Source organism: Oryzias latipes, chromosome 1 (assembly GCF_002234675.1).
Source record: "Oryzias latipes chromosome 1, ASM223467v1".
Taxonomy (NCBI): Eukaryota; Metazoa; Chordata; class Actinopteri; order Beloniformes; family Adrianichthyidae; genus Oryzias; species Oryzias latipes.
Genome location: NC_019859.2, coordinates 4,122,465 through 4,142,317, shown reverse-complemented (window position 1 = coordinate 4,142,317; position 19,853 = coordinate 4,122,465). Strand labels below are relative to the sequence as shown.

Below are 19,853 nucleotides of genomic sequence, written 5' to 3'. Positions count from 1 at the left end.
TGTGCAATCATCTGACGATAGAAGCTTAAGTGGCAAAATCAGTTTTTCACATTATTTTCTCAATTCAATTATTTAAATATCACAATCAATGACAAACTTTCACTTTTATTTGGGATTTCTCATTACTTTGAAATAAGGGAGGGGATAAACGCCATGCTTGTTTGTCTGGTTTTATTTTCTTTTTTGACTTACATTGAGATTTTTGAAAATAAACTTAAAGTAAAAATATGATCAAATATTGTAAAGGACTCAGCAAGAACCAAACTCCTTTGTGTGAATGAACATGCACATGTTTAAATTATGCAAAATTTATACTTGGTGTTATCTGCAACAAATAACAGTGAAGCCGTTCTTTGTAAAAATAGCCACTTTTATAGTCAGAATACTCAGCTTTACAGTCAGAATACTTTGCACACAACTTTCCTTTTCAACCAAAAGTAAAACAAGCCAACTGACAAATTCAGAGCAAAAGAAGGTGAAAAAACAACCAGACAGAAAAATCAAGGTAGTACAAATCTGTCATCCTAAAGCATCACATTCATTCTGTACAGTCAACTTGGCACCTCTGAAACCAGAGCAAACGTTCAGGATTTTAATTTACATATTAACACGTGGAAGAGGAGATAAACTGAGCAAGGAGGGATTAAAAAATAACCTTTTTATTCTTCGATCTTTACGCACATGTGAAATAACAAGACGGACATGAAGCTTTAACAGCAAAAGAAACGACAAGACTTTGAAAAAAAAACATTTACTCAAAGTTTCGTGTAAAATAAGATAAAACAAACAAAAACTCCATTTAAGGGAAAATGGGATGGGCTGATCCTCATGTACATATCAACATTTATTTGGTCAAAGTTTTTTTGAAACTGTCCAGTAACCCAAACTCCTCTTCGCCATCACCCACAATGGCACACGTTTAAATCTAGTGGAGGGGGATCGGTAAAAGCAAATGGCGGGAGGTGACGTTGCGTCGTTCTTTGCCGGCTGCGCCTGTTTTAGTCACACATCTCCTCCGGCAGCTCGTGGGGGTTGAGGATGCCGGGAACAGACAACTGGAGCTTGTGTTTCTCCTCCTGGGCTTGGCGAAGAACTGCTTCTCTCTCTTCAAGGAAGAGATCTGTTGTGTCCTCACCGGCAAACTCCTGCAGGACCACACAGGGAGAGAGTTTTAGCAGCGCTCACGTCGAGTTTAAAAAACCCGGAGATTCAGCAGACTCCACTCCCACACAGAGGGAAAGGCGTCAGCGCTCGGCTTCCACATCATCTCAAAGGCTGTAGATTTTTTCCCTTTGCAGATTAAAATAAAAGCTTTCTTTGTCAGATCATCAGCATTCAAGTTTGGGATGAATAGGGATGAGTACCGAAATTGTGCCAAATTTGTATAGCTAACGCCGTACTATCTGTACCATAAAAAAGGCGGATTTCTGTGCTTCACTTTGGATCTGCGCAACACTTTTATTTGGGGCGGAGCTTCAGTCAGGCAAAGCGAGAAAAAGCTTGGCTGTACTTCACAGCAACAGACTTGGCGACACGATGGATTAGAGTGGTGTTTACAACGCTTAAAAAAATTTAAAAAATAGTTGTCGTGGCGATGAGCGGTGAAATGCAAGTTGACTAAAGGGTGTGTGAAAACGGAGATGCGGCGCAGACCAAAGAAAGAAGGAAATAAATCATCTTAGGCACATTCAAGCGCTCTCTTTTCACTCCGTTTCATGCCGTTTGGTCATCCTTCAACGTTTATGGAAACAATAGTGTTTTTTTTTTTCATTTCTGAAGCCCAGGTTTGTGCACCTTTAGGCACCAGAACCGTTTCAATGGTACTGGCTTGGTGCCGGATAAGATCAAGTCCAAACGGCACCCATACCTAACGGTGAGCCGTGCAACGTGTCTGGGTCTTCAGCTTCCAATCCCAATGACTGTTCTACTAAAACTCTGTACGTCGCACACAAGACTGCCTCATCCAGGGGGCTGGATCGGGTTTCAGGACCTGTGGTCACTCACCTTGATCTGCACGAGGAAGTCCCTCAGGTGCTCCTTAAAGGCTGGGATGTCCTGGTTTAGGCTGGACAGGCCCGTGACAAAGACTTTCACCTGGGCGCTGAAAGACAAGAGAAAAGCAGACGTTTGTTCCAGGAAGCCCACTGCTCTGCTCGGCCGGTGTTGTCGCCAGGGTGACACCTATGTAACAATCGCTCTTTGACAAGCCGTAACTCTTCAACGTGAATCAGCTGACTGCCGCGTAGAAAAGCGGCTTCATATCAGCTTTGCACCAATATTGCTAACAAAGTGTTGCATATCAGCGCAACGCTGCTTTTCTCTGCTTCATAATCCGCAGAATTGCATTGATGCATTAAAAAGTTAAAGAGTCACTGAAGTCAAAAGAATGTAAACACTGGAGCTAAATTAGCTAAGGTGCTCAAGGTTAGTATCTAAACTCATTTTGATTCAGACTAGTTCCAGTTTAAAAATAAACATGAAAAGCATCTAAAACCTCAGAAATTTATTAGGAAAACTAAGCTCAAGGTGGCATTTCTGAGTATTTCATTATTCAAATTGTTGGGAAGAAGACAAAAAAATATTTGTGTGACAGAAAATGCGCTGGGCGGGCCACAAAGCTCTGCTCCATTCTGATGCATTCACTTGTAGATGACTAGATCCATGGACGTCTCCGTTTTCCTCATCTGAGCGGGAATCTGGCTCAAAACTGCACGGCTCCGATACTGCGCACAATTTTGGTTGCGCTGCCAAAGCTGGGTTGGGGTTGTTAGGGGCTGTAGGCTAGCGGGAGAGCGTGTGTAAACAGATGGGTGATGGGAGGGGGGGGGTTGCTTCTCACCAATGGTCCCGCCCAGAACTCAGAGGTACATATGTGATGAACTACAGTGGTCCCTCGCTATAACACGGTTTACTTTTCACGGTCTCGCTACTTCACGGATTTGCATCCTGCATTGTGTTCTGCATTCTGATTGGCTAAAAACTCACTCCGCTTCTTCTCTACCTGTGCGTCAATAACGTTGCAGTTTAATATGTACACGTACGTAAATCAGCTTGCCAAATTTACATTACGTACGTGCAAATTCTCTTGCAATTTGGAGTTTCTCTAAAACCCATAGAAAAAGAGCGACAACAACAACTGTCTATCACTGTGTTTTTCTCCCGAACAAACACAGCTGCACCGCGGGCTTCAAAAGAAGAAAACACTGCAGAGCGGAGTCAGGATGCAGCGGCTCAGTCTGAAGAGCAGTGAAATACAGCTGAGTCACTATTTGTCCAATTGTACTTTGTATTTTTTTCATAATGATTTTAAATTTTCTCCCGTTTAATCCAATTACTCGGGTCGCGGTGGGCGGGGCTAATCTCCGCAATTTGAAGCCTTCTGTTCACATTGATGATTAAAATTATTTGACAGTACAGTACAGAAGTTAATCGTTTCTAAAGTACTTTTATTTGTGAAACAAATGCTTGAGCCTGTAAAATGGTTTGTTCTTTCTTTTCAATGTATAATGTAGTATTTAATTGTTCAATAATTGTAAAAAAAAAAATAGAGGTTTCTACTTCACGGATTTTGCCTATCACGGGTTCTTTTTGGAACGTAACCCCCGCGAAAAACAAGGGTTTACTGTACTGCAGAAACTGTCTTTAGCAGCATTATTATTATCAAAAGACAACTTTGGAAATAGATCTAAAAATGATGGTAGTGGGACTTTAACTGCAGTATAAATGGAATAAGAAGTCCTAAGTCTACTTACTCTTGTAAGTGTGGGAAGGCCATTTTCAGCAGATTGGCGACGTACTCCCTGACATGCAGTAAGTTGTTGGTGGGATGGGTGGTGCTCAGAGCCACGCTGACTTTGTTTTCCTCAACTAGGTTAAACATGTAGGCCAAGATGGTGGCGTGCATGGTTAGACCTGAATACCAGAAAAAAAAAAAAACATCAAAATTGATTGGGAGAAACTCCAATGAAAAGCAACTTTAGCATCGTGCAGCCAGAAGATCCGTGGCGTGTTTGCTGACCTGCAGTGTGAGATGTGTCGGTGACCACGGAGAAGATGTGCTGCAGGATGTCGCAGAAGTATGTCTGGTAGAAGCTCTGTGCCGCCGCCTCTTCTGCAGACACGTTCTGAAGGAGTGTGTAGAGGATCTGCAGACCTGCGCAAAGTATTGGTAGAGATTTGAGCTGTAACCATCTGAACGTCTGATTGACCAAAAAAATGATAAAAAAAATAAATAACCGAGAGCCTCTCAGTCTGTCACCACACCTGTGTCAGCCACATTCCTCATGGTGTGCTTAAAAGCCCAGATAATGGAGTCCAGAATGAGTTTAAACTGTGCTGGAGCAATGGCCAGGAAAGCTGGGAAGCACTGGGAGGTGGCGGCTTGAAGAAGGTAGAAGAAATGAGTTCTGTGCTCCGGGAATTCTTCAAAGTCCTGATCATGTGGGAACAAAAGAGGAGGAAGTTTGAGCGCACATAGATTCAAAGAGCCAAATTCTTGACCTCTTAGGTTTTTCTGTTATCAGACACGGTTGTGGTTTTTCACATACCTGGGGGCTCGTCCGGGACGAGCCCCCAGGTATGTGAAAAACCACACTCGTGTCTGATAACAGAAGAACCTAAGAAGTCAGTTCATAATACAGACACTATGAACTTTATTGAAGTAAGCCTAATTATTTTCCAGGTGCTCTGGTCCGGTCTGACGCAGACGTACCTTGTTGATCATGTTCAAAGTGCACTCAAAAACCGCATCAAAGATCTTGGGGATTTCGCCGGTGATGTGTACTCCCAGCTTGTTGACGATGGTTGCCATGGTGCTCAGGACCTCAGGCTCCCTGGCAGCGGGGACGTTCCTTTGGTAATCGATGAGCACGGCCTCCAGAAGCGGCGGCACGAAGTTCTCCGCCACCTACTCAACATGACACGGTTTCAACTGAGTCTCAGTGTAGAAACAAGCACAGCATTTCTTTTAATTTTTTATAAACACTAGAATGAGACTCTGTCGTTGCTGAAGTCCATTTGTAAATAACAGTTTGTGATACTGAGCTGTTCACACCAAAACGCAATTCGTGGGTCAGCGGCGGCCAGTCTCAATACTAGGTCAGAGGTTTTAAACGAAACGGGCACGGCAAGGCAGCAGCGCGTTTTGTGCATCGATGTTTCTAGAGATAAAATATCGGAACTTTGCCGAAGAATTTGCAGGAATTCTGCTTTGACCTGTGAACATTGACTATATAAGAACTGGAGTGAGCATGATGTCGGGTTAATTAAAATTATGGGATTTAGTGAAACTGAAAAACAGCTCTCGTCATGTACAAAGCCAGATACAACTTACTTCCAATAAACTTACAGCAAATGTTCAAAGACAGAGACGGGAGTTACAATCTAAGAAAAAAACTGAATTTCAAAAAGCAGTGCATACGAACAACAAAAAAGAAAATGTGTCTAATTGTGGTGTAGATCTATGGAATGGATTGGATGAAGGTTTAAAACAAAGCAAAAGTTTACAAATATTCAAAAAATACCACAAGAAGTCACTATTGGAACTGTATAAGGCCAGAAACGCTTAAACAAAAAATGTCACTTTAGCACAGTTGCCATGCAGAATTGTACTGTGAATGTCTTGTAACTATCTGTAAATAGTAATACGCGTATTGAATACGCACATCATAAGGTTTTGTAAAAAGGGGTGGGAGCAGACAAGATTTTCTCTTCAACCCACTCCTTTTATGTCTTTTAAACCACTGAGTGTTGACTTTCTCATTTGTTTTGTGTTTGAAATAAACTAAACTGAAACTGATGTCACCCATAAAACGGCTCACTTCCAACTCCAACCGAGCGACGTCAATACAGGCGCCATCATTTCGCAATACGGACGCCGCCATGTTAAAGCCAGATGTCGTCGGTAAAGAAGTGATTGGTCCCAATCGGTCTGAGTCATTGTTTCCATGGAAACCACTCACACCAATCAGAAGTGAGCTCATTGGAAGTCCACAGCCCTACCACTAGAAAGCGGGCTATAAGTTTTAAACGTATCAGAAAAAACTTATCAAGAACATATTAAAGAAAGAGAGCAAGAATGGTTATTCTGACTAATAGAATAAGTAACAGCTGTTTCTCTAGAGACGTCTAGCAGGTCCTTCCTGTCCAGTTCTCATACAGTCAACGCTCATTACGTGTTGATGATGTCATCAGTTGGAGTCTAATACAAACATGGAGGAGAATCTGATCGTTTGTTCACGAGTTTCTGGAACAGACAGTGATCTCACTCCGAACAACCATACAGTCAAGAACGACGCTAAAGTTTGAGCACATTATAGAGGACTTTCCCAAAACATCAAAGGCAAAGCAGAAGGCAGGATGAGCTCACCATCTGTGGGTCATTGGAGCGACTGACCCAGCCTGAAATCAGCTTCAGGGTCTCCCTCTTCACCGTCCGCATGCTCCTGATCAGCGGCTGCTTCGTCACCATCTCGCCTGCGGGGCAGAAAAGATCAAATGTCTGTCAAAAACTCTGTCCGGCACACAGAAACAAAGAAAAACTGACTTTAGAAACCGGACTGAAGAAGAGAAAGATTTACCGAATGGCCGAAGGCTACAGTGTTCCCTCGTTTATCTGTTAAATTAACTGGTGAAGTAGTCAGCTTTCATTTTTGCAATAAGTCTAGATGTTTTCAGGCTGTACAACTCTTCACTACACATTTTATAGACTTTTCTCAGACATACATTAACATTTTGAGAATTTTCTCTCTTGTTTAAACTCTTAAAATTCAGACCTTCATTGAAAAATAGGTCCAGGATTTTTAGAATGAAAAGGATCTGATCGCGATTGAAAATATTTGTACGGTAGATCTGGCTAGGCGTATCCTTTAAAGGATCTGCAACACGGAAGACATTGATTGGCAAAGTCTACAGCCAGTCAAAGAAATGAGCGCAATGCTCTGTTTAAAAAGAAAAAAGAAAAACTCAAATAAAGAAATAACAGAGAGATCGCAAAAGTTGAACTGTGTTATAGCGAGGGAACCGTGTTCATGTTTTGTTTTTTTTTTTAACATGGCAATGGCCAAAATACAAAACCAACTATATAAAATATATCCCTTTTTTTTTTTAGGAAACAAGAAACATTTTTAAAATATTCCAGTCACTGCTGATAGGAGGTTTGTCTTCTAACTTTTATGGCAGGATTTTCTTTCAGGTTCACTTAAAAAGTGGAGTTATCCTCGTTCTCACAATTTAATGAAAAAACTTAAATCTAAAGATGTGCAGGTTGGACGTTTTGCATTTTGCCCATCGATGAGTCAAACAAAGACAGTAATAATATTCTGCAACTATTAAATCATAGCATTTCAATTCTTTGATCTAAATCCATTTTATAGAACTAAAACTAAATACCTCGAAAAATTGTTTTCTAAAAATTATCAAAATTATACACGCAGCAGAACATCTTGCTGTTGTCTAGTTCAACAATTTATCCCCTTCATGTCTGAATTTACTTCCAATTCTATCTAAATTTAAAAAAAAGAATTTGTATTTAATCAGCACAAGGCAGGAGTCGGCAACTTTTACCACCAAAAGAGCCGTTTGGATCAGTTTCCCGAAGAGATAGTTGTTGTTTATTTGTCTCCTCTGTCATTTAATGGGTTCTCATGAGAATTATTTCCAGAGTGACCACAAAACTAACATATGTTGTGATTAACAAGCAGTTAATCCGCTTCTCCAATAGATTTTTGTCAACAGACAATTTTCTCATCTGGATCAGGATGTTTTTAGGCAAAAGCGGCGTGTTTATTCTGTGATGTCTCGCCACATTTGAGACTTTGTTTGCTTATTCCTCTTTACACATAAATCATACTGACAAAGTCGTTGAAAGCTGACAAATCTGCCCAGGTGCCGTTTCTTCAGGAAATTCTCAAAATTCTTTATCACTGTCTTACCTGGGCAGTAAAATTGTTGGGATTACACGCCGGCGGGGGTCGTGGCGGTGACGCAGGTCGATAGTCACACAGAACTTTACTTAGAAAATGTCTACATTTAGATTTTTTTTTAAACCCAATATTCAGTCTGTTAGTTTTTTTTGTTTTGTTTTTAAAAATCATTTTTGCGAACTTTTTCCGTTTACTGCTTGCCGACCGGAGTCGTCAGCACAGGGGAGCTTGGGAGCGTGCGTTCACACAGCGCCCTTCCTCATGCCCGCTCACACATCCCGACGGTTTAAAGGCACCACAGAAATCGTAGAAAACAGTAGTTATTTTACAAAACCACAGCAAAGGGATCAAAGAGCTGCAGGATGTCGAACCCTGGTTTAAGGCGATGCTGAAATTCCGCAGCGATCCCGGATGAAACGGAACGTGGTGAATGTTTTGATGACATACAGAGTGAAGGGTTAAACATTTCTTCCACACGTCAAGAATCCTGTAAAGCTTTGGCTTCTTCACTTTTCTTCAAATAGATCTACACCAGTTTAAATGAGTAAAAATCTTCTTGTATCCTGGGTATAAGTCACACATCATCCAGCAAATCTTTTCCTTGGAAAAGGGTCGCTCCCTCTTGGCTCATCTCCACTAAACTTCACTTCACTTCTTTCTGCATCTTTTCTCTTTTTCACGTAGTTCAGTCTTGGTTAGATCCTCTAAATACAGCCACGAATAAGACGGAGGAGGTGAACAGCAACGCCTGTAAACGTTCTCCGCCTTCCATCACTCCCAGAATCAGCTTTTTTATGCGGCGCCTCCTTCAATCTGCATCATAACGTCAAACATCCACTAATCTAAGTATTTAAAGGCTCGTGAAGGTAAAGCTACACTTTTTTGGCAGTAATGTTTCAACGCGTCTGACGGTCTTGACCACCGCTCTCACCGTTGCTCTGGACGGCAGAGGAGATGTTTTCACTCAGACATTTGTAGACGTTGAGCATGTCCAGGTAGATGCGCCCCAGCTGGGCGACGAAGGGATGACCAACAGCTTTGCAGGCTCTGACGTTTGTCTTGAGGATGCTGCCGAGCTGGCGCACCGTCTCTGCATCCTTCAGGATGTCCACGTTCTGCACATGCGTTGCACAACAAACACAAGCTTCAGAGGAATGGAACTCCACTCTGACAGGTTAGACGAGGAGGGATCCGTCAGGCTCTCTTACCTTTGTAGCCTGCTGGATGATGCTGTCCCACACCTGGTTGGGCAGCAGCATGTACTTCTCTATCAGCAGCTCTTGAACCGACAGGTCAGTCTGAGCTCCAATCATGTAGCCCACTGCCTCGTAAAACGTGTGAACCTGGAGACAATAAAAGGACTTGAAACCCCGCCCAGCACGGACGATCAAACACCAGAGGAGCGCAGAAGACGATGCTCACCTGCTGAGGCTGCAGGTCACAAATGATGGTGTTGATGTTGTTCAGGATCTCGTCGATGAAGGGCATCACTTCTCCCACCTGGACCTGGACAAAATGCCGCCGGCATTTCTGGGCGATCTTGATGAAGGTGTCGCACGCCATGTCCTGCACGCCGTCGTGGGTCTCTGCATGCCAAAACAAAACCTTTTAGTGTGCAATTTTAACCAGACGAACATGACCAGATAGAGTTTGGGCTTCACTTCTCAGGATCAGGTACGTCTGTGTTCTCATTATGGCTGCAATGAGGTCAGAATACTCTGATATTTGCAATCTCTTCCTGAAAAAACGGGTACCGATTCATACTAGAGTCTCGTTAAAAAAAAAAAAAAAAACCATAAGTACAAACACTAAAGAAATCAAATGTGTCACCGGAAGGTTCTAAACTTCTCTAAACTATCGAGTGTGTATTTTGTAGTAGAAAAAAATTAGACTGGAGTTCATTTTACTGAAATAAGTTCTGAAAAAACAATTTTTACATGTACAAAAATTCTAATAAGTATAAAGTTAAGAACATTGTGAAAATCTCATGATGTGACTTCGTGTGTCCGTCTGCTAGCATGGTGGAGAAGCCGGGAGGCGCCTGTTAAATGTTCATCAAAAGGTTTTTTCTGATGCCAATAATGTTTTACCAGTTGTTGCTAGTGTGTTTTTTTCTGCTGGGGGAATAATATCTACGAGGCAACAAGCGCCTGCTGTGTCGGCGAGGTTCCATCTGTGGAGGCGCTGGTGAGGCACGTCTCCCCGCTGTACGCGGCCCCGCCCTTTCAGAGTATTCTCAGTATTCTCTTAATAAACATTTCTGATATCTGTTTAATCCTATTCTGTTCATTTTAAGGTTATCAAGCTCTCATCTGTTCTTGGTGGACAATAAAAGAAGTGAAACGAGTGGAGCTGTCCAGCGTCCAGCGTCGTCTCTTAAACCTGGTCGAGTTAGGCAGGCTTTGAAAATGAGGAAGAAAGTGATGTTTATGTTTTGGTTACTGTTGAAGTTAATCAGGAAGTTGACAGAAAAACGTTTCAGTTCGGCGTTGTTAAAGGTGATAAATGCTCTGAATCTATGCGTTTTCATCTGTTGTGTTTTGTTGACTCTGACCTCATACATGGGCTAAAAAGACAAACAGCAAACATGTAATAAATAGTAAAAGCTGTGGTTCTATCTGTGAATCACTGGTCTGTGAATCATTTCTCACAAACAGGAGCTTCACTTAATTCAGAAAAACTGGAGTAAAAGGGAGTCGATGTGGGAAAGCTCCTTCAACCAGTTCCTTTTTATTTCAGCTTCATTTGACTACCGTATTTCCGGATTATAAGCCGTTACTTTTGTCAGACGCGTTCAACCCTGCGGCTTATTCAATGATGCGGCTAATTTATGCATTTTTTCTAACGGCCGCTCGAGCAGACAGGGTCAGAGTGAGACAGAAGGAATACAGTATATGTGTGTCGGGGAAGACGCAAGTTTAATGTAAATTCCTGCTTTGTGAATGAATAGCACGAACAGACACTCATCATGGAAAATGCAAGAAGAAATGCAGATGACGCAGCTTTCAAGTTAAAAGCAGTGTGAAAAAATCCACCATCACCAAGGGGTTTGGAAAAGCCGGTCTGCTGCGTGACGGAGAGGACATCGCAAGCTCAGGAGAGGATTTACCTCAGGGTGAGAGTGAAAAACTGACAGCGACAACGAAGGAGACACAGAGAGCGTGGCGAAGAATAACTGACGTTGTTCCAATCCCGACCCCAAGGAGGAAGACTTCCATGGCTTCAGTGCACAGGAGGCGCACGCCTATAAGTTACTGCTGCTCTCAAGGACTTTTTTTTTCTCTCTCAGTGACTTTTACCGGTATGTTTTTTTTAAGCAGCCCTGTTAGTGCTCTTACTACCATATTGCTGCTGTGTTACTTCCGTGTCACAGGCACTGTTTGGAATAGAGCTGTGACGGTGTGGGATTTTTGATCACCGCGGTGATGAAGCAGAAGGAGTTGTGGTGTCAACACAAAATCCCCCAGCGCGTCGCAAATGGATACCGGTACAAGTAATAATTACAACACAGTATTCTTTCTTAACAAATAACAGTAACAACTAACTATCTATCCAATGAACTAACTATATAGGTGTTGTAGAATGAGTATGTGTAGGAGGAAGGAGCTGGAGCAGAGCAATAGGAGTGACAGCGCTCCCTCTTGCGCTGCACGAGCTCTGCCCACTTTCTTACACACACAGCACGCGGTTTCAGCACATACACATCCTCATTCTACAGCACATGTATCAAAGGGGCACATGCGACTTATGTATGTACAGAATGGTTTACCCTTTATAAAATGTAATGGGTGCGGCTTATAATCAGGTGTGCTGTATAGTCCGGAAATTAGTGTAATTCTTCACACACATACAAAAAACTTTTTTCAGTAAAAATGGACAGACAGGACGAGGTGTTATCTCTGCTTCACTCACCATGCATGAACTCAAACAGCTTGTTGACGACGGTCTTCAGGAACTTCCAGTGGGCTCGCAGGAAGCGCGGATATTGGCCCACGATGTACATGATGTTTGAGGCAATGATAGCTTTGTTGTCTTTGCCTCTTTTCTGCTCGCATAAGCCAAGAAGATCCTGAACAAAAACAACAACAAAAGACATTCCAACAGTTAACTCTAAAAGGAGACAAGAAAAATGCTTCCATTTCTCCTCCAGGAGGCTCACCTTGATGACGGTCACCAGGAACCTCTTCTCGTCCTCCTCGTGCATGGCGCCGCTGATGGAGCCGATGGCCCAGCAGAGCATGTTGAGGTTCTTCCAGGACCACTCGGTGCCGTTCACCTGGTTGTGGAGCTTCTCCGTCATGATGCGCTCGGTGTCGGCGTAGTCCAAATGGGTCAAATAAACTGTGCGACACAGAGATGGATGAGGAAAATGGTTAGCGTGACACGGCCATCACTATAGATCTGCACGACATGAGGAAAACCTGCGATGTGCGATATTAATGATCAGTATTGACGATATATCTTGCGATACATGGACAAATAGCAAAACAACCAAAAACATCAATTCTATCTCACTGCAACAGTTTAATTTAAATAAGAGTCAATATAACTTGAATTATACTCCAAATGACCCTCGTCTACATGGGGGGGGCGTCTAACATAAAAGGGCTCCATCTGATTGGTCAAATGCATAAAAGGGTTTATTTGATTTTTTAAATACCTAAAACTGCCAAAAGATTGTTTTAGCACATTAAAGGGAATCATTTATTGCAGTTTTTGCCGTCTTTTGCGGTGTGTGTTTTGCACCGCTTGCTATCGCGATAACGATAAAGTTGCGATTTATTGTTCAGGCCTACATCACAGAATATTAAATAGTGGTGGTTCAATAATTTAATAAAACCTCATTACAAATGGAGTTTTTGGTGTTTTTAACATGTTTCTGATGGAGGACATTAATAAAGACATTTAAGCTCAAAAGTGCATTTCTCAGTTTTTCTTTATTCAGTGTCGTGAATCAGGAGCAGTTAAAAAAAACGCTCATTGTGGCGTAGAAAACATGCTGGGCGGGCCAAAAGCTCCCTGCTCTACGCTTTCAGGAGCGAGAAGGGGAAGGGGGGCGGGATTCCTCTGTGCCAGCTGTCCCGCCCACAACTCAGAGGTTAATTTCTAATTAACTCCTGCCGCTCTGCAGAAACTTTGTCCAGGAACAGTTTTGCTTATTTTAGCTAAAAACTGCAAAATCCTAATTAAAAGACCACTGGGAATTATTTCGGAATAGATCAAAAGATGATCGGGGTGGTATTTCTCACGAAATGCACCCGTTTCCCAAAGCAGGTGCATTTCTTCTGAAAAGGTCTTAAAAAAAATGTACCTAGTGTTTCCCTCATGTTCTTGTACAGATTGATGGCGTCTGTATCCTTCATAAACTCCCTGACCACCTCCCCCTGGTCGTTCTCCACCACCAGCACCTCCTCTGGTTTGGCCATGCGGCTCACCATCAGCAGGCGGACCTACAGCAGCAGTCAGGGGACAAATAAAGCCGTTTGCTTTATTAAAGGAAACTACAAGAAAAACTACACGTTTATTTACTTGGCAAGAGCACACTTAGAAATGTGATTAAAAGAAAAAGTGCTACAGAAATGGAGGAGGGGAAAAACAAAGAAAGGGTCAAATGAATGTGTTGCTACCTGTGAGAGGACGGCCAGATACAGGTGTCGGCGTGGGGGCACGTCTGACAGTAGTGGGGTGCTGGAGGTGGAGAAAGGACTCTCTCTGTAGAGTTCTGCTGACAAGTGGTTCCAGTACTCCAGACAGATCTTAAAGATCTCCGTCTCCTCCACCTCTGATACCAGCAGCATGTAATGCAGAGCCTGGAGACGAGACAAACGGTCAGATGAGGCTGGAAAAAAAACAACCCTACGTTGATTCTCATTCCTCTGCAAACTGTAGCTTAGAGCAAAAGTTAAAAGAAGAATTGTTTTCAAATATTCAGTGGCTTCATTAGATTCAAATGACAATGTGGAATGAAGTGTCTGTAAAGGTAGGTTTAAATTTAAACATTAAAACCCGATCTGAACATGTAAGGTGCATAATAATAAAAGCAGTTTGGCACCAAGTGAGTCCTAATTACAAGAAGCAGAGAAAGGCTCATCATTTGTGTTGCACTATCACTTATTTAGATCACTGTCTTTATTTTTAAGTCATTTGTATTTTTCCTTTTTCATTTTCTACTTTTAATCTCACTCCACATCCAGCATTCCCTGTTCCTCTCCTGCAGGAACACAATGTAAAAAAGTTTCTTTTCCTAAACCTGAGCCACAAGCCGTCCTCTGGTACCGTTATTTCCTAAAGTGCATCCGTGCAGGGGTGTAATCATGGACCAAAGAGCCTAAAAGGAAGTTTCTGAATAGACAGGCTCTTTGAAAACAGGCGGCAGACTAAACGCCGCCGACTGAAACCAGCAGGTTTGTTCAGCAGCCGAACTCCTTTCCTTCCTGACCAGAAAACGGTTCCGTTCTTTTGTTTTGGGGGACTTTGGGGTTTCTGCCTACCTCCATGAGTGTTTCGCGCAGGTTGTGTCTTTTCTCGATGAGTTGACCGTGTTCTTTGAGGAAGGTGCAAAGGAACAAACTGAGGTTTTGGATGAAATTCTGTTCGTCGTCCTTCCCGTTTGCGTAGGCCATTCTGATGTTAGTGTTCAACGGCAGCATCTAAAAAAAAATAAAAATAAAACACATGCGTGATAACTTTGGCTCACTCAAAAAAGGTTTTGCTGATAAATCATTGCTTTCTCGTTGCGTTTGAGGTTGAAAATGTCTGAGCACCTGTTTGAGCTGGCACATAGTGAGGGTGAACAGACTGACAAACTGCTCCTCGTACTGGTTAACGCTCACGCCGGCGATCTCCGTCAGACATTTCAGCGTCACGTTTCGAAACATGGGAACATTCAAGAACTGAAACAGAGGAGAGCGGGTGAGTGAAGAGGAATCAATGCGCGTCACAGCAAAAGAATATGATGATAGTTTTTCCCGATAGATCATAATGAACAGATCCTGTCACCTGTGTGTTCATACAGGTAAATTCAAAGGACAGCAATAGTTGACTTTGGCATCAATAGAAAATCCTACATTGATTTTACTTTTCATTTCTATTCTGTAACGATTCAGCGATGACTTTCCTCAGTATTTTTTTTTTTTACCTTGTAGACCAGCGTGTTGATCAATTTAGTCTCAAAGATGTAACCTAAAGGAATCCAATTCAGAAAGCGGAGAAGAGTCTCCAAAGTTGCATGGACCAGAGGTGCATTCTGGGAGTTTTCCTAGACATGAAAAAAATAAAAGACCACATGTGAGAATTGATAAATATTTGTCAGGAGTGTTTAGCACGTCGCCCAAAATGTCTTACCATTACAAACTGGCACAACTGAAATATCTGGGAGAACTCGTTGCACATGCTGAAAGACAACGGAAGAGGGCGGAGCTTTTGAAACAGTTTTACAGTCAGTTCATCAGTTTGGGCTTAAAAGAAACATTTGAATTCGTTAGGGTTGATTGAAAGTTATCAAAGGCTCATTTGTATTTCCTTGTCTGTAACTGAAAAATCGTAGTCTAATGAGTTCCAATAACTCTTCTATTATCACAGAGCATCTAGATGGAAGTTAAGAGTCTCAAGGTTGTGCAAAATACGACTAAAGGTTCAAAGTTTGCATCTGAAAAAACACACCCCATAGTCAACCAAGTTACAATCCTTTAATCTACAGTTTACCAGATACAGACAGTGTTCATTTATACTGACGTAACACAAAAATGAACAAACCAACTCCTCACTTTAGGATTTTTCCCTCCTTCACTCACCTGTCTTTCAGGTGCTTGGCCTTTACCTGGGTCATCTGGCCACTGGAGAAGTCAAAAACCTCCTCGCTGAGCAGTTTGAGGATGATCATGTTGTTCTGACAGAGGCTCTCGCTCGTCCGACTCGCCCCCACGATGTCACTGATGAAGGTGGGCCAGTGTTTGGGCCACTCCTGCTTCAGGATCTGACCCAGTTCAAAGCAGAAGAGGCGCTGTGACATCAACATCCCTGCTTCCCGTTAGCGTTCCTTCACATAGACACTTACCTGCACGAGGATCATGTTGAGTTTGGAAATGTAAACTCCCTCAGTCTGAAAGTTTGAGAGAAAAAAAACAGCAAAGATTGAAGCAGAACTGACATGAGAAACACCACAAACAAGGCGGAGAACCACCTAAAACTGTCCGCTCACCTCCAAGCTTCCAGGCTCTGAAGAAGTCTTAATAATTAACCCGACGACGTACTTCTTGATCCCTGAAAGCATTTAGGGTTTAGTCTGAATGTGCAAAAGAACTGTTTATTTACAGTTTTATGACAAAAAACTTTTGAAAGCCGCCCAAGAAAAGGCAAAAGGAATAGAATGAAAATAGAAAAAAAACTACAGAAACCAAGTAGATCGGAAATATTGACCCTTGTGGGGTTTATGTCCGTAGTTTTACCTTCACATTGGTTTCTGGGAAGAATCTTCCAGCGAGTTTTGATGACCGTCTCCAGGATTTGCAGAGCATAGTACTGACAGGACAAAAGAAAAGGCAATTAATGCTTTGAACACAAATATTCCTCTTTAAAAAAAAAAAAAACATGTTTTCTGTGAGACCAGTTTAATAGAACAATTCCAATAAATTCTTTGGCTAAACGGCTTCTAAATGCCCACACTCCCCTCCTTTTGGCTATGCCGCCCTGGTCAAAGCTGCACGTGACAAATTCATTTAAAAAAAAGGCAGCTTCTATCTCTATAGCAACAATTTTATTTTTTTGTTGCCTTGAAGCGACGATGTCTATGTTATTCTTCGAAGAATCAGCAAAAGTAAATTTTTGGATTTCCTTAGCAACAGAGTTTTATTTTATTAACCACGCCCACATTACTAATATGTTCATATTCAACAAACCAACATTATATCCTTTCTTTCAGCTTGAGGCAGGGATTCATATATTAAATTTTGACATTTTAGTACAGAATGAGCGAGCAATGCAAGCTCGCCACGCTAAATGTGATCTACAACATTGAAAACCAGCATTTCTGCATTCAATGATGCACGAGGAGTTATGACGTTATGGATCAAAATCCCTAGGAGGAGTTGAAATTTGTAGACGGTACTACCGGTGATTTTTTTTTGGGAAAGTTCCAAGATGGCGACCTCTCCCTGAGGTCAACAAAATTTCAAAGGTGGTTGTAGACGCCACCTGGAGGCGTGCAGGTGAAACTTCGTGAAAAATCGCCGGTGCGAAAATTTGTCGGAAATTGTGAAAAAAGCCACCATGCTGTAGGTCCTGTAGCCGGCCCATAATAATTTCAGACTTCCTTTGGATACCCCCAACAGGTGTTTTTTGTTTGTGGATTATGAAATGTATACATTTTTAAGCTCCATGAGCCATTTTGGCCCCATTCTTTTTTTTTTTTTTGAAGGTTTGCCCGTTGTGATGTCATCATTTTTGCGATGTCATCTTTTTTCACAACATTTAAAAAAAACAAAAAAACAATCTGGTCCTTGCAGTCCAGAACTGTTGCAAAACAGAAAAAGTACTGATCTAATTAACACTCAATGTGCTGCAAAATTCTGACGGTCATTTCCCAAACAAACGAAACCTTATTTAAGCCTGGATCCAGGTTTCCTCCAGCCTTACCTTGGTTTTCATGTTCTGAGAAAACTCCAAGATGGTGTCCACCCTCGTCCAAGCATCCGGATGGTCCTTCAGGTTAGTGAGCACCTCTTGGGCCACCCGTTGCTATGGTTACAACATCACACATCAGTTTTGTACTTCAAAGGAACAATCAAAAACCAGAGAAGAAACCGTTCCCACCTGGGATCCGATGTCATGGTGCATGGAGTTGACAACGTTGTCCAGCAGGTTGATGTCCAACCTCTGAGTGAAGTCCAGCAGCTGTCTTGCTGGATGATCGGCCAACATCGTCATTTCTGCTGGCATAGAGATCCCTGCACAGACGGCATAAAGGGGTTCAACCAAAACTAATGCATGCAACACCTTAAAAACTATGGACTTTGTTTGTTTTTCTCAATACAGAATGATAAATGTCACTATGTTTGGGAATGATGCATAAAATGCTGCAACAGCGCATCCATGAGTGCAGTCAAACATGTGAACTTTCTGATCTGCAAAAAAAAAAAAAAAAAAAAGCCATTCCCTCCAAGAGCAATTTAGATTTCCGCATAAACCTTTACAATTGTCCCTTTAAAAAGTACAACAGAAAGTGGTGGTTTGGATGGCATGGTGTTTTATTTTGTAGAGTTTCTCCCGTTTTTAAACTGTCCCTGGATCAGTTCAGGGAGTAAAGTCACTTTCTTCAGCCATGCAAGATAAAAAATAAAAATAAATAAATAAATAAGAACGCCTCTACGCGGCAAACGTGCATCCCCACAGTTCAATCAAAAAAACTCAGAGTAAGAATAAACCGGAGCAAAATGTCATTCCCGTCTGTCTGATAGGCAGAAAAACTGCAGTAACTGACACAAACCGACATTTTTAGCCCATATTTGGTAAGTTGACGGTCCTCGGGCTTCACTTACCTGGTTAGTGCTCTGGGCTTGTGAAAAGAATTGGGTCGCTGATGTAACTCGGAAGATCAAATGATTATTTAAAAAAAAACTCCAAATACGTGGAAAATTGTTCTGCGTTATCTCATGGTACGCGTTTACGTTACTCCGCAGATTCGAAAGCTAAAGGCTAATGCTAGCTTCCCCGGATGACAACTAATAAGCCAGAGCAAATTTAACGTTTTCTTATAATTGATACTTCCGGTTATAATTGTAAAGAAAAAATAACAGAAGTTAAACTCTGTTTCCACATTCACTTTAAAAGCGTTTCCTTCGGAGTAATGTCACTAACCGACTCCCACTAAGCTAACAGCAGGTTAGCATGCTAAATAAAAAGTCAATGAGAACTTAGGTCGACTGGCTATGAAACGGTAAGCTAAGCTAACAACACAGATTCACGGAGTCACAGCGCTGTTCCGGGTCATAACAACGAATTCAAAGAGTCTCGTTTTATTTCTGGTTCTATTCGTGCACACTGTTGCACAGCTGAGATGTTTCAAGGCGTGAAAGGGTGCTCTTCCTCTAAGCTCATGCTTCCAACTGCAGACCGGCTGAAACCGGTTGAGACTGGGATATTCATTCTCGGCGTTTCGATCCGCGGCGCGCCGCGGAAAATTTGGACTGAGGGCACGCCCACTGACACGCGATTGGTCCGTTCATGCGTGTCATCACACTTGTCATTTGATTAGGTGGAGCTGTTGCCATGGTTGCCAGCACAACCTCTTTCAAGATGACCCGACCGAAGGCCAAGGAAAACAACAACAATTCTAGCAAAAATGCCAACAATAACTATTATTATTTGTGTATTGTTTAACTGATTTGGGGCTCAATGATGAAATAATTATCTCATAAAACACATTTTAACCCGTCAGTTTGTGACGTCTTTTACATTATTACATTTTTCAGGAAAAATGGGTCTGGGTTTTTATGGGTTACTATAAAGAAACTGTAAAATCAGTTCATCTTATTACATCTATGCCCCACATTTAGACTAAAAACGCACTGCCTATTTAAAGACCCACTCTAGTGATAATGGCCTTTTTTGGTGTATTTAACATGTTCTTGTGGCATTTTTCTGTTGATGGAGGACAAATATAAAGAAAATGATGCTTAAAATAGCATTTCTGAGTATTTATTTATTCAAATCATTGTGAGTCAGAAGCAGACGAAAAAATGCTGTTTGAAAAAGATCATATTTGTGACGTAAATAACGGACGCGGGGCCGGTCACAAGCTCCCTGCTCCGCTCCATTCTGATACATCCAGTCATGGACGAATGAATCACGCACGTCTCTGTTTTCCTCATCTGAGCGGGAATCTAACACGATATTCTTCGCCATTTTTGTTGCACGGCTAATGTTAGGTGGAGT

The 19,853-nt window shown here is 42.0% G+C and overlaps 1 protein-coding gene across 1 annotated transcript; it reads right to left on the bottom strand.

Annotated features, from left to right (window-relative positions):
• Nucleotides 1-349: 349 nt before the first annotated feature.
• On the bottom strand, nucleotides 350-19,097 carry LOC101175126 (exportin-1). Its single transcript, XM_023954487.1, has 25 exons — nucleotides 18,458-19,097; nucleotides 17,733-17,866; nucleotides 17,556-17,657; nucleotides 16,370-16,442; nucleotides 16,123-16,184; nucleotides 15,979-16,023; nucleotides 15,716-15,897; nucleotides 15,267-15,315; nucleotides 15,061-15,180; nucleotides 14,687-14,815; nucleotides 14,414-14,572; nucleotides 13,550-13,732; nucleotides 13,234-13,372; nucleotides 12,082-12,263; nucleotides 11,835-11,991; nucleotides 9,345-9,508; nucleotides 9,131-9,265; nucleotides 8,854-9,037; nucleotides 6,368-6,474; nucleotides 4,712-4,906; nucleotides 4,264-4,432; nucleotides 4,019-4,153; nucleotides 3,753-3,912; nucleotides 2,005-2,101; nucleotides 350-1,145 (listed from the first exon to the last, which is right to left on the bottom strand). Exons 2-25 carry the CDS (start codon nucleotides 17,856-17,858, stop codon nucleotides 999-1,001), a joined length of 3,201 nt encoding a protein of 1,066 aa, XP_023810255.1. The 5' UTR covers nucleotides 17,859-17,866; nucleotides 18,458-19,097; the 3' UTR covers nucleotides 350-998.
• Nucleotides 19,098-19,853: the final 756 nt, after the last annotated feature.